Source organism: Euprymna scolopes, chromosome 7, assembly GCF_053919585.1.
Source record: "Euprymna scolopes isolate OS-2025 chromosome 7, ASM5391958v1, whole genome shotgun sequence".
NCBI lineage: Eukaryota > Metazoa > Mollusca > Cephalopoda > Sepiida > Sepiolidae > Euprymna > Euprymna scolopes.
This window is the reverse complement of record NC_136488.1, coordinates 16,140,694-16,158,324: the sequence shown is the minus strand read 5'-3', so window position 1 is coordinate 16,158,324 and position 17,631 is coordinate 16,140,694. Positions and strand designations below refer to the sequence as shown.

At 36.9% G+C, this 17,631-nt stretch overlaps 1 protein-coding gene and 1 pseudogene across 4 annotated transcripts in view; both read left to right on the top strand.

Moving 5' to 3' along the window:
* Positions 1–876: 876 nt before the first annotated feature.
* LOC145279615 (rho GTPase-activating protein 100F-like) overlaps positions 877–17,631 on the top strand; it is a 395,691-nt gene continuing 378,936 nt past the window's right edge. For all 4 annotated transcript variants that reach the window (XR_013868416.1, XR_013868417.1, XM_080130816.1 and 1 more), the window contains exon 1: positions 877–4,048. Coding sequence is in view for 2 of the 4 variants with exons in the window: in XM_080130816.1 (XP_079986942.1) it covers positions 892–4,048 (3,157 nt within the window). In the remaining 2 variants the exon portion in view is untranslated. The remainder of the gene's footprint in view (positions 4,049–17,631) is intronic.
* Positions 11,178–11,296, top strand: LOC145280415 (5S ribosomal RNA; annotated as a pseudogene).

Below are 17,631 nucleotides of genomic sequence, written 5' to 3'. Positions count from 1 at the left end.
ACAAAATAGACTTTGCGGCTTAGTGGGGGATGCCCTTTTCTCTACCCTGCAATCTCTCTCCCACAGAAGAGACGTTGCGAGCCTATCCTTGTTTTATCGTTATTTCCATGGCAGGTGCTCGCTCTGGTCCCCCCTCGCCAATCTTTCACGAAAAACACCCGTCTAGCTGAATCCACTGTGAAAAATTTCCCCCACTCTTTATCTGTGCCTAAATCAAAACGTGGATTCCATGAACAAAGCTTCTTTCTTAAAACTGCACGCCTGTGGAACTCTGTTCCGTCTGCCTGCCCCCCACCTGACTACAACTTGGATGTGTTCAAGTCCAACGTTAACAAATTCCTAATGAACCGCCCCCTTAAGTAAACACTTCATCAAATCTCCACGCTAACCTACTGTACTTGCAATAACCCTTATCCCTGAGTGGCTTCCGGGCCTTGATAAGTGGTGACCACCGTGTAAAAAAAAAAATTATATATATATGTGGGTGTATATATATATATATATATATATATATATATATAGAATTATATATATATAAATATATATATATATATATATAAAAAATTATATATATATATATATATATATATATATATATATATATATACATATATATATATGTATGTATATATATATATTATTCGTTTATAGATTGGAAGGTGTACATGCTTGATTGGTACGTATTCTTTAATAAATGAGAAAATTTGGGAAGAAAACCAACGACAGAAAAACGTCCTGTCACGAACATTGTACGTTACTCCGGTTAACCTACAAATCCTCAATCGTAGATTTTGCAAAAATTTTTTAATTATTATTGATCGTTAATTTTAATTAATTCACTAATATCGGTTTTTGTTTTCTTTTTTATTTCAGGATGACGAGGAGGACCAGATGTCACCGGGTTCGACCAGGAAAGCAAAGGTTTCGAGGGATAAAAAATCTAAAAAGCAAGATGAAAAACTCGCATCCTCGACACCGGCGGTCAGGTCTGGTTCCGATCCTAAACAAACTACAAACACGGCAAGCAACAATCAATCAAACCTCATCATGTCAACCACGACAGGTGACAGTGGCGATGGTTCTGTTGGCAAGACAACTGCCTCAGGCGGCGGAAGTGCAGTGGGAGGAAAAGTCACCCCCGAGATCGGGTCAAACTTTGGTGCAGACCCTAATGTTGTTGGTGTAGGACTAAGCGCTGGCGCAAACGCCCTGTCTGTTGCAGGACCTGCTTTAAAACCAGCATCCTCAACGGAACGATTAACACGAAGTGCAAGCCCGGGTATTGTGGAGACTAAAAGCAGTGCGTCGTCGACGGAACCTCATGCTGGCAACCTGCAATCTTTGGTTACCGGGATTAGTGGTACTAATGCCGTTGGCCACACTGCTGGCAGTGGTACACTTAATCAGGCGAGTGGTGTAGGGGGAGTGGTATTGGGGGCCGACGTAAGTGGAGTGGGTGTCGTCGGTACGAACAGTAGCAGTGGGAGTGGGGTCTACAGCAGCTGTAGCAGTATAAACAGTAGAACGACTGTGGCGGCGGCGGCAAGTCACTACCAGAATCACCCCTTTCATCACCACTACCACCACTATCATCAACATCAGCATCAACAGCATTACCAACAGCCGCCCCCGTACCACAATCATCATCAACAACATCATTCTCAATACAGTCATCATCATCATCAGCAACAACAGCAAATTTACAGCCACTACGGCACAATAAGCAGTTGCACGAGCGGCCCGGCTGCAAGCGCTGCTCTGAGTTCAACCACGAATAAGAAATGCATCTCCGCCGGCTTTGGGAACATACCCCACGTTGGTAGCAACAACAGCAGCATCTCCATCACCATCAACGCCGCCGCCGCCGCCGCCGGTAACAGTGGCGGGAGCAGCCTCCACCCCCACTCCCAACAACTACAACACCGCCACCATCAATTGCACGCTATTAATAATGCTGTCTACGGTTGCAGCGGAGGGTCCGCTATTAACAATAGTAACACTCTCGGAAAGGGAGCCGAATCTGTGGAAGGTGTGGGAGGGCCAACTGTAGTCGCAGCAGCAACAGCACCTACGTCGATATTACCGACGTCACAGGTGGCTGTCCCCTCTTCCTCCTCTTCTTCTTCCCCGCATAGCTCGACGGTAGCAGGTGCTCGCTACCCCACCCCTACCAGCGCCAGCACCAGCAGCAGCGTTAACGTTACCAACACAGGCGCTGTTAACAGTGCCACCGCTACCACCACTACTGCTACTACAGCGAACACCAACAGTAGCTGTAGTGGTGGGGGTGTGAGCAACTCAGCGTTGACACTTGCGGCTAGCGCGTCGACGACTCAGGCCCTTGAGATGGGCATAAAGAACATGGAGGTCGTAGACGATTGGGTTATACAAACTGTGGAAATCATCAAACGTCCTGGACAAACACTGGGTTTTTATATCCGCGAAGGAAATGGAATAGATCGCCAAGATGGCGTCTTTATTTCGCGTATTCAAATGGGAACAGTAGCGGAGAGTAACGGACTGCTACACGTCGGAGATGAGATCCTTACCGTGAACAATGTCAAAGTACTTAACATGTCCCTGGACGATGTGGTCATACTCATGTCTATACCGAAAAAACTAATCCTGACAATCAGGACACGAAAAAACCACAACAAGAATGCTTCGTGCCCATCACTGGCGATGGCTGAGCGAGACGAGCCGCCAGTTGTCGTCCTCAAAAAGGGTCGGTCGTCCTCAGCCACCGCGCTTGAAATGACGGAAAAATGTGCGGACGCTTTCGAACAAATGGAAAGGAATTACCTTAGCCAGACAGGAGCTGGGGGAGGTGCTGGTGTCTGCGGAGGTATCCCCCCACCGATGGGTCCCATGCCTCCCGAGCTGGGTTGTGGTTCCCACGGGTCGGGTGGAGGAGGTAGTGGCAGTAGTACAACCATTTCCACACCGATCACGGCCACGTCGTCGGCCGAAGGGCTCAAGCAGAAGGACGGTACCCAGGAGAGGCCATCCACTTCGGCGTCGACCTCGTCGTCGTCCGTGGCGGGCAACGCCTCACCGGGCACTGTAGCTTCTTCAACGTCGTCCTCGACTGCAATGCCGGGTTCTTCCCGTTACGCTAGCATCTACATCTCGCCGCACAAGGCCGAGGCTAAATTGTGCTTCGACGACGTGGATGACAGTGGCAACTCTAGCGACAATTCGCTACCCCGATCCACTGACTCGGGTAGCAAAGAGGCCCCGCCTTATTCAAGCCATTATGGCGTACATGGGGCCGAGGGTATATATGAAAATCCGACCTCGTTTCTCAGCCCTTCATTGCCCTCAATAGCGACCTCCCAACAACAGCTCGATGGATCCGGAGATGAGAGCGGAAGTGGAGGAGCTGGCACCTCCCCGCACCGCAAGTATCCCTCTCCCTCCGGATCCTGGTCCCCTTCGAAGGGTCCTCCCTTCAGACCCCACCCACCTCCCAGAGGCCCATATTCTTCATCAGATGGAGAATCGAACAAGGGGATCGGGGCAGGTACACCTCTGCCACCTCCCCCGTTTGTACCCCACATGGAAGTACCATACGCAAATATACCTGGCAGAGATTTCCTCGCTCCTCGGGGCAGCCCCGTGGGGCCAGGAAGCGTTGTCGGTGGACCCGGCGGTCCAGGGGGCGGTGGCGGGGTTCCTCCCGGGGCTATCCCGGGAGGATTCCACGATGACCGCTGGTCCCAGGAACGATTGCGGGACATGCTACACACAAAGGCTAAATACGGTCGTATGCCGAGTTCGAGGAGCAGGTCCCCCGAGTGCTACAACTCCGATTCGGAGGTGATTTATGCTCATCCTCATCCGCGAGTGGACCCTCGCGGGTTCGCATCCGACTATGAGACCTACGCCGGGGTAACCAGCGATGACGAAATCTACTCCATTCCTCACATCAGTGCTAGCAGTAGTACAGAGTTACAACTTTTACTTAAAAAGTTTAATACGCTTTCACAGGAACTTCAACAGGAACAGAACAGATTGCAAAAACAAATATTTGCACGCAGCAAAGCGGGTAAGTACACAAACTTCTTCTTTTTTTTTCTTTTTTTTTTTTTTTTAATAAACACAACCATCTCTCAATAATCTAATAAATCCTTGCAATAAAGAAAGAAATAAAAATAGAAACACAACCTTTCGTTATTTCATTCGACAGAATAGAAAATAATTAACGAATTGAATTAATGGTTATTTTGATTTTGTGTTTTTGTTGTTTTAAGCAAGTTTTATAGTTTTCCAACAAAGGGTAAACTTTCACGGAAGCCCAAGCTTTCATTTAAAAACTGCAATCAAAAGTAAACCACTTGGGTAAACGTTGACGACATAAATTATTCTTTAAATATACAGATTGAAAATTACTTTAAACAATATATTTTACTTTGTCTGCTCTTTTGTGACCTATTTGCGTTAAAAATGTAAAGATCTAAGCGTTTTAATTTACCGTAAAGTATTGTTCTAAACTAAGTAGTTATTTTGTTTGGTCACCTAATAACGTTAGGGACTTCACTTCCTGTGGCTAAACAAAATTACTTTGCTCTGAACCGATACTGGCAACTTAATATGCGTAAACATAAACATTACTTAACGCAAATAGGTCATAAATTAGTAGGTAAATAAAACAAATGTGTTTTTTTTTTTTTACTAATTTCCCAACTGTATTCCCTTAAATGTTCATAATAATAATTTTTATTACTGTGTGTTTCCTGTTGGTATCAATTTGGTTTAGTAAAAACGTAATAAATCGATAGTTTTGTTTACTTTTATTTCTTAGTTGCGTCAGAAAGTTTTTTCTATATTCATGCAAAAAAAAACAAAAAAAAAAGTTGCGTCAGAAAGTTTTTTCTATATTCATGCAAAAAAAACAAACAATTTACCAAATTATTCAAAAATATTATTTTAAATATCTCAATGATAGTTGAACTTCTTAACACACACACAAAAAAAGACAGGAATCGTTGAAACACGACTTTGTTTATTTCTTCATGTAGAAAAAAAATAGAAACTTTTAGAATTTACTATTCAGTAAGAATTGGTGCTGTTGTTCTACGTTTGTGACAGATAAATGCATACATAACAATGTCAGAAGATATTGTAGCACTGTTGGATTATGGAGAAATATTTATTTACACACGAAACGAAACAAATACAAGTGTTAACATGCGCACTTGTTTATTTCAAACAAGTGCGCGTCTACTGACCGTCTTTTCTCCCGCTGTGCGCATCGCACGCAGTTTTTGAATTTTGCACCCACTTCTGTTTTTCGCTGTTTTATTTTTCTGCTAGTAATAATTGTTCAGCGTTTGAAAATTTTTTATTTATTTTATTATTATTAAATCGTAAAAAAAAAAAAAAAATTACTGAAATATTTTCTTTTACCGAAGTGCCTACAATTTTTTTTTTAACGTAGTTTGAATTCAGGTAAAACAATTTTTTACGGAAGATAATGTCATACGTAAATGTACGAACATCTACTAACCTTACCGATGGAGTCGACGTTTTCAGATATTTTTTTTTCTTTTGTTATTGTCATTATTTACGTGACATTTAGATAGAACGCTTATACTTCCAACTTGATTTTTTTTTTTCTAGTCACGTAATTGTTTACAACAAAAGCATTAAAACACAACTTTTTTTTTGCTTTTTACCTTAACTTGCATTAAAAGAAAATAAAAACTTAATTTAAAATATCCAAAAACTCGTTTATATTTCATCAACAATAAAAAAAAAAATAAAATGCAGGTTGGGTATATTACAGAAGGAAATTTCGACCCGTTTAAAATGCAGCCGTTCAAAATTTATTAAAACGGACGTAATTAAAAAACGGTTTTCAGTGAAATTTTATATTTGCCATTTAAAATTAATTTTTGCTTAAATAAGATATTTGTTTTTAAGTCTAACATAGCAGTGTTAATGACAAATTTAAATTATTTTTGTATTCTTGTAAATAAAAGAAACGGACGCACACAGTGCGGTGTGACGTCATAGATTGTTGTGTACATTCTTCGAATGCCTACATGACGCCCATTTTCATAGCAATTCTAACAAACTTTCTATTTTAAATGTATATACATCGTCTTAAAGTTAAGGTTCTGTAGAAGTACACATTTTTGTTTGGATATTATAGTTATCGACAAATTGTAACTTTGACGACCCAACAGCAACAATAACAATGTACTCTGTTTAAAATAAATTTTATGTCACTTTTTCATTTTTTTTTTTTTTTCTGGTGAAATTTGATTTTATTGCGATAACTATCATTTCAGATCAATTATTGACTTCCACACTTTGAATATTCAGTAGGTGCATGATATTTAAATCATCATTTTAAAATAATTTTAGTAAGCAAGAGTCAAAAATCTTCATCTTTAAATCAAACTCCCGGTCTATATTCAAATTTAAAAAAAAAAATGAGGTTTTGAAATAAACAACAAATAAAAACGGGAACTTTATTTCGTTCTTTAAACACAGTGAAAATAGATCATCGAATTGCTGTACCCATCAGGTGTGAATATTTTTTTAGCACGGATATCTATAAAGGAATAGGAATATATATATATATATATATATATATATATATATATATATATATATATATATATATATATATATATATATATATATATATATTAGGTTAAAAGTATTCAAGAGTGATAACTAATGAATTTCACGAGGTTATTACGAGTGCTCAATAAAAGAAGAGCAATATATATTTTATAAAAAAATTTACATGTTCGTGACACTGGACATGCTAATGTTTCGTACAAATGGTCGAATGAAACCAGAAGTCTTCGTCAGGCGACTTAATAAATGGTTGCTTTCTACAGAGGACTGATTTCTTCTGTAGAAAGCAACCATTCATTAAGTCGCCTGACGAGGATTTCTGGTTTTAACCGACCATTTGTCCGAAACATTTGCATGTCCAGTGTAATAATAAGTGTGTGTGTGTGTGTGTGTGTGTGTGTGTTAAAAAACATTATACATTAATTTGATTGTCAGCGATACCTGCGGTTTGACGGAAACACTGGAAACTCAGCCCACATAACTGAAGATGTCAAGCAACTGTTCTTGAGACGATATTATGGCAAAATCTATAAATAATATACATCTTCTTACGTAAACTCTGGTTAGTTTTCTATTATAAACACATGTACACAAATATATAATGTATGTATCCATATAACTAACAAATGTTATAATCAGTTCTGAGAGTTCTCTACTACACTTGAAAATATTTGTGTGTGTGCGTGTATATAAATATATATTTGTTATGAAAATATAGTTATGGCAATTAAGTTGCACAGAGGCGTCACAGTACATTGTGTCAGACTGTGTTTTTCAATTCTCTAAGGGGATGGAACGCGAATGTCTCTGTGTAGCTTAATTGCCATAAATATATTTTCATAACATACTAGCTACCTCTACTAACGTATTGAGAAATGTTGTAATAAGTTATAAAAATATAGATATCTTTTTATAATTGTGTGTGTGTGTGTGTGTGTGTGTGTGTGTGTGTGTGTGTGTGTGTGTGTCTGTGTGTGCCTGTGTGTGCCTGTGTGTGTGTGAGAGAGAGAGAGAGTGAGTGAAGTAAAAAAAAATCCGTTCTCATCTCATTTGCGTGTTTTCCCGAGTTCTGCTTCTTCTAATATGCAAATCAGTTTAATTGGATAAAAACTCAACGTGGACTGAGAAAATATCCTCGTTTGATGCTTACTGTATTATTTAGTTTATTTAAAAGAAAGAAAAAAATATCCAGTCTTGTTTTCCTTTCAGTGTATGTCAGAACTCGTTATCTCTTAAGTCGTGCATCTTGGATTTCTTTGTACGCAAACACACATCTCTGCATTTAATTATAATTCCATTAAAAAAAAAATGTCCCCCGTTCCAAATTCAAAACCAGATCAAGCCGACAATTTTACATTCTCTTCGTTTTTTGTTTCTCTTTTTCAAGCATCTTCAAATGTTTGTGTCGTCGATTCATATTTGTACCAGAGATTTTTAAAGCTCGTATTATGCGAGGATCCAAACACAATAATAATATTATGCCCAATTATACGCCTTTTTTCTTTACGGTATCAGCAATAGAGACTTCCTCTTTTTAGTGAAAGCTCGAAATGTTCGCTTGGGGAATCGGGATCGTTTACTTTTATTTCTGTTGAAAAAAAAAAAACGAAAGAAATATTTAAAAAGATAAAATGGACGAGGCTTTTAATCGGATTCCTTTAATTTGAATTTTTAAAAAATGTTAAAATAAAATTTAAAAAAAAAAAAAACAAGCCTCGTTTCGGACGGAATTTGACCATAAATTAATTAACCTGGTCTTTATTTTATCAGCTTAGAATTTCTTATATTTAATATCAGCGACCTGTACTTACTCGGAGTTGTCCGGGAGTCTTTCTATTTTGATTTTTATGTCAGGGTTTTTTTTAGAATGTTTTTTATTATGTTTTTTATTTTAATCAAATTATATATATATATATATATATATATATATATATATATATATATATATATATATATATATAATTTGAGAAACATTTATTTTCAATGAAATTTCTAGTTATTTGAAAAATTTTAAGTCGTGTTGTTCTTAGAGTAAATGTGGTATTATGGTGATTGACAATTTTAGTTAAGAGTTGGATGCACATTTTTTACTTATCATAAAAAAGGATGACCAACCACATCCATTTTCCCTCACTTTTGAATGACCTTGTGCCTTGTTTGTGTTGTAAATGTATTATATGAAATAAGAAGTACAGTTAAGTTTACCAAAATGATCCAAGATGGTAAAACTAAAGTATATTATAAATATTAAAGAATTAATATTTATAAAGTAATCTCAACCAGATGTAAAAGCTTGATAAAACCAAATAGGAGATAGAGCTTATCACTTTTTTATTCACCCTATTCCCTCTGCTTCACTTTTTGTTATCAAGTAAGATCTATGACTTACTTGTAGTTTAATTAAATACTTTTGCAAGCAAAATCCGATCCCGCATTTTGCTAAATCCTACCCTGTGATGAGAATGAAAGTATTTCTTAGAAACTCCGCGGAATAAGGACTATCCACTTATTTAGTATTTCCTTTTTAAAATTAAATATGTTTGTAACTCTTTTTCAAAGTGTTTTTTAACATGTTTTATTAACTACTTGTTCTTATATATATATATATATATATATATATATATATATATATATATATATATATATATATATATATATATTTCTGCAAATAAATAAATATTTCAAATGAGATTTTTGAACAAGACTTTGAAAGCTAAAAGTGTAATTATTAAGGAATTGTTTATTAAATTATTATTCGAACCAAATTGTTAACATTTAATCTTTTAAAATATGAGAATTTGCTAAGAATTTTAAACCTAGTTTAAATTTTGAAAGGTCGAATTATTTTTTCCAGCTATTCACAAAAGAATAACGCGGATTACTTGTTTACGAAGAAAACAGAAATGCATTCTGATGGATTTAATTTCATAATATTTTAATAAGATTTGTAATCCCATGAATATTCGATTTAATGATGACTCTAAAATACAATGTGCAATTATCAAAGTTTCGTAAATGCGGGAAACACAGACACACACAAAAAGTGGTCACATAATTTTATTGATATATTGATATAGAAAAGAGGTACAATTAAGAATAATAGTGATTACTACTCAAGTAAGGATATTATTCGTACTCCCTAGGAGTTCTCATGCAGGTCATCAGCGAAGATTGCTCACTGGTGGTGTTTCCTGGAGTCTGGGTGACAACAAGTATTCCCCGATTTCCAATACTCTCCATTTCTTTTGATAACATTTGCAAACGAATTTGCATCATCGCAACAGTCGCTTACCATTGACTTCTCGCTGGCAATGACCATTGGTCATCACTGGAATTTGGGTGACATAAAAGCCTTCCAAGGTCCCAGTGGGTCTAATTAGTGCTTTTTCTCCTTGGTTTTTCAATCAACTTCGACCCTTCTTGATTATTTGGCGTGGTGCCAGTCGTTGGCGTCATTACAATTGTTTCGGAGGGGGGGTAGTATTATTATTATTATTATTATTATTATTATTATTATTATTATTATTATTATTAAAAAATAATAATAATAATAATAATAATAACAATAAATAAAACAGAAAAAAAAATCTATTATTAAATGACACACCTTGATCCGGAATCGTTGTGTAACACACACAACCTCTCTCTCTCTCTCTCTCTCTCTCTCTCTCTCTCTCTCTCTCTTAAAGCACGTGATATATTCCGTCGCTTTGCCAATGCCGAATTCAACTTCTATCAGATCCGTTAGTCTTCATCAATTCTATTAGAGGACATAAGCCAGCGATTTCACCTTGTTAAGTAAATAAAATAACATGTGTTCAATTAATTGTATACGATGAATAGATTTCAATAAATATTTTTTTTTAAAAATGTGTATCTTTCGAAAACCAAACATCACCTCCAGCGCATGAACATCAAATGACAGAATAAGGAAGTAAGAAAACCTGGTTTTAGCTGAAAAAAAAAAAAAAAGCTTTTGATAAGTTTTTATTATTTAGATTAGTCGAATTACTGCTCTTAGCTTCAGTGTTATTTCAACGTTTCGACCGATCTAACCGCCATAATAATGACGCCTGGCGTAATGGATATAAGTCCTATGTTTAATCAGTTTTAAGTCAGTTTTCTGGATGCAGATCATACTAAGAATATAATTATGAATTATTTACTTCTACCCATCATAGCTGATAGAACGAGAATAATCTATCCCCTAGGAACAAGTAAAGGATTCCATTTAAAATTCCGTACACAATTCTCGAGTTAGTTATGACGTATATGAAGGTCAGAGGTTACATTTGATCTTGAGTACGAGAGCCGAGCAACAAATCCTTATCTACAAAATTATATCGTACACCTGAAGTGTGTTTACGATTGGCGACTAGGTAGGTGACCGGACGCTCCACGCTTACCTACAAAAAGTGGCTCCAAAAGACTACATCTATTCTTACTTAAGCAGCGGGGGGGGGGGGGCTTGATTCTGACGTACAATATCCTTAACGGAAATGTAAATCTACCTTTTACGGAGTTTTTCACTCCCAGTCGTGATCTCTGGCCGAGAGTTTTAATCGGATTCCTTTATTAATTTAATTTACGGCATAATCACGTTGACACACCGGTTCCCGTCAGATCACCGAAGTTAAGCAACGTTGAGCCTGGTCATTACTAAAATGGGTGACCAATTTGGGAAGTCCAGGTGCTGTATGTAGGAGGACGTCGACACCTCCCTGCACAAAGTTGCAAAAACCTAACGTTGTCATCTCCCCTAACGGGGATATGCATGCGGCTTGGGACCGCTTGTGAATTTCAGACTCCCATGAAACTTCCTACTTCCGGAGGAAGCCGGTTAAGAAGCCCTGAACAGGCTTGGTTCTGACTGCACACACCCACACAGTTGTGATCTCCGTAGATACTCAAAAAATATGCATCACCGCTGCTTTCGATTCTATAGGAAAAAAATCATTTTCTGGTCATGTTTCTACTCGGTGAAACAACTTGCTATAAAAGGTTGTGACGATGACAAGCATATCCAGGTTTAAAGTGACCTTGGAAAAACATTCAGATCATATGTGAATGTAAATACAGGGTGGAACGATAAAAGTGTCGCCCTATAAAAACAACACTGCAGCTTTATTTTTAAACTTTTATTGAAAAAATCAATTCAGGTAACTTGATTATGAAGTAAAGCTGACATCGTTTCAATGTAGCCGCTTTCAGCTTCAATTATCGCCTTGATACATGTCCGGAACTTAGAGCATGCTTTTTATCCCACAAGCACCGGCGGGCGCTCGGCAGATGGTGGCGATCAGGCTGGCTTTGGTGTTGTGAGAGGTCATGTTGGTGATGTTCTCGACGTATGACCAAATGAAGTAGTCTAGCCAATTCAGGTCGGGGGAGGAGGGGGCCAGTGAGAGAAGGGTACAAAGTCGTAGAGCACTGCTTCTGAAGACAAGCCTGGGTCTCGTTGGACTTGTGGGTCGGCGCCGAGTCCTGCTGCCACACCCAAGGTTGGCCGCCTGATTGCACCAGGAGATCACCATAGTCTTCAGCACATCCATGTGCACTTTGTTGTTTACTTTCAAGCCGATATTGAAGATGTGAGGTGACATGATGTAGCCCTCACTTGAAACCGCACCAAAGACCATAACCGTGACCGTAAACCTTGTTTTGATCACCCTGGGCACGTCCCTGTTATTCGTGGCAATCCAGCGATTCATTGTGAGGGTGCTGGTAATGGTCCTGTTGTCATAACTTGGATCGATAGAGAGCATTAGTTGTACAGCGGCGCATCTCCGATCTCGCTTGTTGAACATTGTGTCAATTTAAGACATGATAAAAGGCTCCTATCATTCTTGGGATTTGTACACAACAGGCCAACTAGTAGATGATCTGCAACCAAATAAAAGTAAACCGGTTTTTATCAAACGGAAATGGAATCGTGTCGTCTTTTGTGGGCAACAATTTTATTATTCCATCCTATATATTTCACCTCTTTTTACACGGTTTGTTGCACTTCGCTATTTGTGTTTTACCAAATAAATTGGATTCGATATCTATTATATCTCGACGCAACAAAAAAACCCTCAAGAAATTTCCATCAAACCTCGCAACACCTAGAATTTATAAACAGTCAGCAGCCGGAAGTTGTAATGTTACATTTGTGCTAAAGTTGACCGCTTATTTCTTAATTCCCTAAAGAACTAAAGAAAGAATCAACTTTCATTTCTTAAAGGGGCTTTATAACTATAATCTTTTGAATAAACATTAACAATTATTTTTAGTGCTTTATGCTCATGTAATCGTGTGTGTGTGTGTGTTTATATATATATATATATATATATATATATATATATATATATATAAACTTTTAGGGCGTGATGAAGTGGGAATTCCGCAAGAGAATTTCACACTAGTGTGAATTTATTTCTCGCGTCAACGTAACTTTGATGATTGTACATTGAACTAATTTTGCATTTATCATTAAACGAATATTTAATGAAATCAATAACAAAAACAAAAGATTTAAATCCTATTTAAAAAAATAATTTAATTTCGAAATTAAATCCACCATAATGCATTTCCATTTCTTCGTAAACAATTCAACCTTATAACATTTTATACATCGTTTCTAAGCATTAAACGTCTGGCTTCAAAATTTTTAACGAATTCACATGTATTATAAGATTGGGATTATAAGATTTAATTTCTTAAATATAGATGAAAATATTATAGGTTTGTAATAATTTGGTTCCGAATATTTCGATTCTTCAGATTACTATTCACCTGTTGAGGGTTATTTTCACAACGTTTCGGTCGATGAAATCTGACTTTTCTATCGAACTCGGGAATCTTTCTGTCTGGCGAAACGAGAGCATGTCGGCATTTTTCTGTAGGAGGCGTCTAAAACGATCGTTAGCCAACACTTCTCTCACTCAGGAGGCGGTAACGTCTGGGAAGATACCCTTCCTAGAATCGAGGCAGAATATATCGCATCAAAGAACCAAAGAAGGCCTAACAGCCCCTAGGTTGGGAGAATGATGTCAAGGCAAACCTCGAACGAGTTTCATTTAGTCGCATGAGGTGTGTTTTTACACTTGTAGGTGTGTATACACATCAGATGCGTAATGATAAGGTGTGTACGCATTATTATCTGTGTTTTAGTGCTTCAAATGAATCGATGGGGCCGGTGGTGCTTTCGTAGCTTCGTGATGTGTTTGTCATATAAACGATGACGTTTCTCTTTTATCTCTTCGTCATCAATCTCTTCTTTTTTTTTAACTATGTATTCTTTTCTTTCCTTTTCTTTTTTTTTAAAAGGAGTCACCACTTATCAAGGCCCAGAGGCCACTCGAGAACAAGGATTAATGAGTGTACAGTAATAAATGGGAAAATATCGTAGTAATCGTTAATATTAGAAATTTGGTAAATTGGATTACTTAAAGGGACGTCTCATCAAGAACTTGTTCACGTTGGACTTGAAGACGATCATACTGTAGTCAGTTAGAAAGCAGGAAAATGGAACAGAGTTGCACAGACGTGCAGTTCTAAGAAAGAAGCTTTGTTTATGGAATCTACGTTTCGGTTTCGGCACAGATAAAGAGGGGGGAAATTTATAGTGATTACAGTTAGTCGAGAATTTTTCGTGAAAGTCAGGTCGGGGGGGGCATAGATTGAAGCTCAGACGAGCACTTACCATGAAAATAACAATAAAGCAGAGACAAGCTCGCAGCATCTCTTCTGTGGGAGAGAGGTTGCAGACAAGAGAAAAGGGCATCTCCCATTAGACTACGAAGTCTATTTTGAACTCTGTTTTCTGTTAAGATGTTTATTTGATTTGCATTCGATCTCTGTTGATATTGGGTTTATAGGGTAAATACCAATACCGTTGTTGTTTGAGCTGCTTGGAGCACGTTTTTCTGTCTTAACAAAGTTCAAACCCGGCTTCGAAATCTAGTAGGTAATGTCTTTTTCTCCTCCTTGCAACCTCTTTCTAACAGAAGAAATGTTGCAAGTCTATCTCTGCTCTATCGTTATTTTCATGGTAAGTGTTCGACTGAGCTTCAATTTATGGTTCCCCTGCAAAACATTTACGACAATTGTCTAACTACAATCACTGTCAACTATTTTCTCCACTCTCTATCTGTGCCTAAGTCTAAACGCAAATTCCATGAACAAAGTTTTTTTTATAGTACTGCCCGCCTGTGGAACTCCATACCACAGGCCTGCTTTCCAAATCACTATAACGTGATTCTTCAAGTTCAATGCAAACAAGTTCTACCTTATTTCCACTACTACTGATCACTAAGTTATTGTCTCATTGGCCACATTACAAGCATTAACCCTTATCTTCGAGTGGCCTTGAGATCTTAATAAGTGGTGATTTTCTTGAAAAAATAGAGACCCTAAGAATCATAATTAAATCAGTATTTTTTATACTAATGAATCAGTACATAACAAGGCCAAAAAATATTCGAGGATAAGAGTTAATTATTGTCCATTTGATGACGAACAATACTATAAAAGGATTTGAAACGATGGTTGAAATGAGTTTGATTGCTTAGGAGGATGTCTACACAAGTATTTGTTGACATTGGACTTGAAAACGACCGTGTTATAGTCTGTAGGAAAGCAGTTCCGTAATAATATGTTCCACAAAAAGGAAGATCTTGGAAAGAAACTCTGTTCATGAAAATTCTATTTGGTTTTAGGTAGAAAGACAAAGAAAGCAAAGTCCTTTGGTATTGATAGAAAAAAAATCGATGATTGATTTTTAATCGATTTTATTTGTTTAACTCCATGTCAACACAAATATCATGAGTCAACTATTTTTTAAAATATTTTTTATTTTCTTCAGATTATTCATAGTTGCTTTTTTGTTCGTTTTTTTTTACTATTGGTTCACTAGTTATGAAGACCAAGAGCGACTTGAGGTTAATAAGGTGCAGTGGTTATCATCCAGAGATGAAGAACACTATAATAGTACTAATATTGATCAATAGTATAAATTGTGTTTAATTACCTATGAGGCAGTCAAGGACAAGAATTTGTTCACATTAGATTTGAATACAACCAAGTTGCAATGAGCAGAGAACCAGTCCGATAGTCATATCTTCCCCAGACCGGAAGCTCTTGGAAAGAAACTCTGCCCATGGAAATTCCACTTGACATTATCTACATGGAGAGAGAAAAGAAAATCGTTTTTTTGCCGTTCTGGTTACGATATAAGTTTTTACTATAAATGCTCAGCAAAATGGATCCATAGATTGGAGCTCAGTCGAGCACCTTCCATGAAAATAACAATAGAGCATATGATAGAATTGGTGCATGTCTGATATTTCAATATAATATTTTGTTTTCAACTTACCTTACTCACACTAGTAATGAAATATAATCGATTAAAATATTAAAAATATAATAAATAAATAAAATATGAAATATAATCGATTAAAATATTAAAAATATAATAAATAAATAAAATATGAAATATAATCGATTAAAATATTAAAAATCTAATCGATTAAATGAATAAAACAAGATTTTATATATAATTTTGGATTATTCAAATCACTGTTCCCAACATGAGTGTTATTCTCACAACGTTTTGGTTGGTGTAGCCTCCAACCTTCTTTAAGTGTACCTTGTCGAATTTGGAAATCTTTCTGTCAAACTCGTGCATCTACATGGAATTTTTGACGGAACCCTTTATTTAATCTGTGGGGGTAGCATGCTCTCATTTCATCAGCCATGACCGTATAATTCGCAATTAAAGTTTGACAAGCTACACCTGAAGAAGATTGGAGGTTACCGAAACATTGTGAGAATAACACTCAAACTGAGAATAGTAGTCCGATTAATCCAAATAATACATCATCTCAAAAATTCAGAAACATTAAAGATCTTATTTTTTATTATTTAGAAGATCAAGGGTAAGTGGAGTTATCTTGGAAAACGAGTGGCGCCCTCCTCTACAGCACAGCATAGTAACTAATAAAAAGGCAGCCTTCGTGCTGCCCTCGACTATATATTCTCTGGGAGTTTCCATAATAGGTGTTATCAATGATGGCTCACTGGTAATAGCAAGTAGTGTTCCCTGAAGTCTGAGTGGCAGCAAGCTTCCACATATTTCTAGCACTATCTGGATAAAGTCGCAAATAACTTTGCGTGATCACAATAGCTGTTTACCATTGATTTATTGGTGATGATGTCTGTTGGTTTACTCTGGAACTTGTGTTGTAATAAGTAGTGATGGGACGACTCTGATACAATTACTGATTCCGATTGCTTTTAATCTCTAAATATTTATTTCTATGGAGACTTTTTTCTTTAATTTTCAGCTTACTATAAAACCGACATAAAATGTGCAAATATTTTTATAAATGCAAAAAGAACTGTTTTTTTTTTTGTTTTTTTTGTGAGGGTGATCTATAAATTTCTATTTTACTGATAATTTAAAATCAATAAGCATTTATCATTTCATCATTAGTGTCAACAAATGAAACTTGAATTTAAGAAAAAAAAAACAAGTGAAACATGCATGGTCCCCCGTGAGTCCACAGTGAACGAGGTATTAAGAAAATGACTAAGTTCAGCATTTGCACCCCCACCCACCCCATTTAGGCCCAAAAGTCCCCAGGGGACATCAAATCCTGGTGAAAATTAACAAACGGTGCAGTTTTAGGCCTTAACATATGTAAATTTGAGTTCTGCAAAAAAGGAAATGACTAAGTCTATCATTTACTCCCCCCCCTCCATTTAGCCCTAAAAGTCCCCAAGGTCTTAACATATTTAAATCTGAGTTCAGCACCATGCAAAACTGCTAAATAGACATACACAGAAAATTTTGGACAAATATGGTAAAATAGTCCCCAAAATAGTGTTTTTATTAACCCTAAAGGAGCCCTTGGGGCATATCTAAGAGTTATCGCAACGTGTAGACAAACAAAATTATGTAGAAATCAGTTAGTTAAAACTTTTCTGAAAGTTTTATAAAAATCCAAGACATCAAATTTTTTTTAATAAGTACAAAAGTGCCAATTTTAGCCA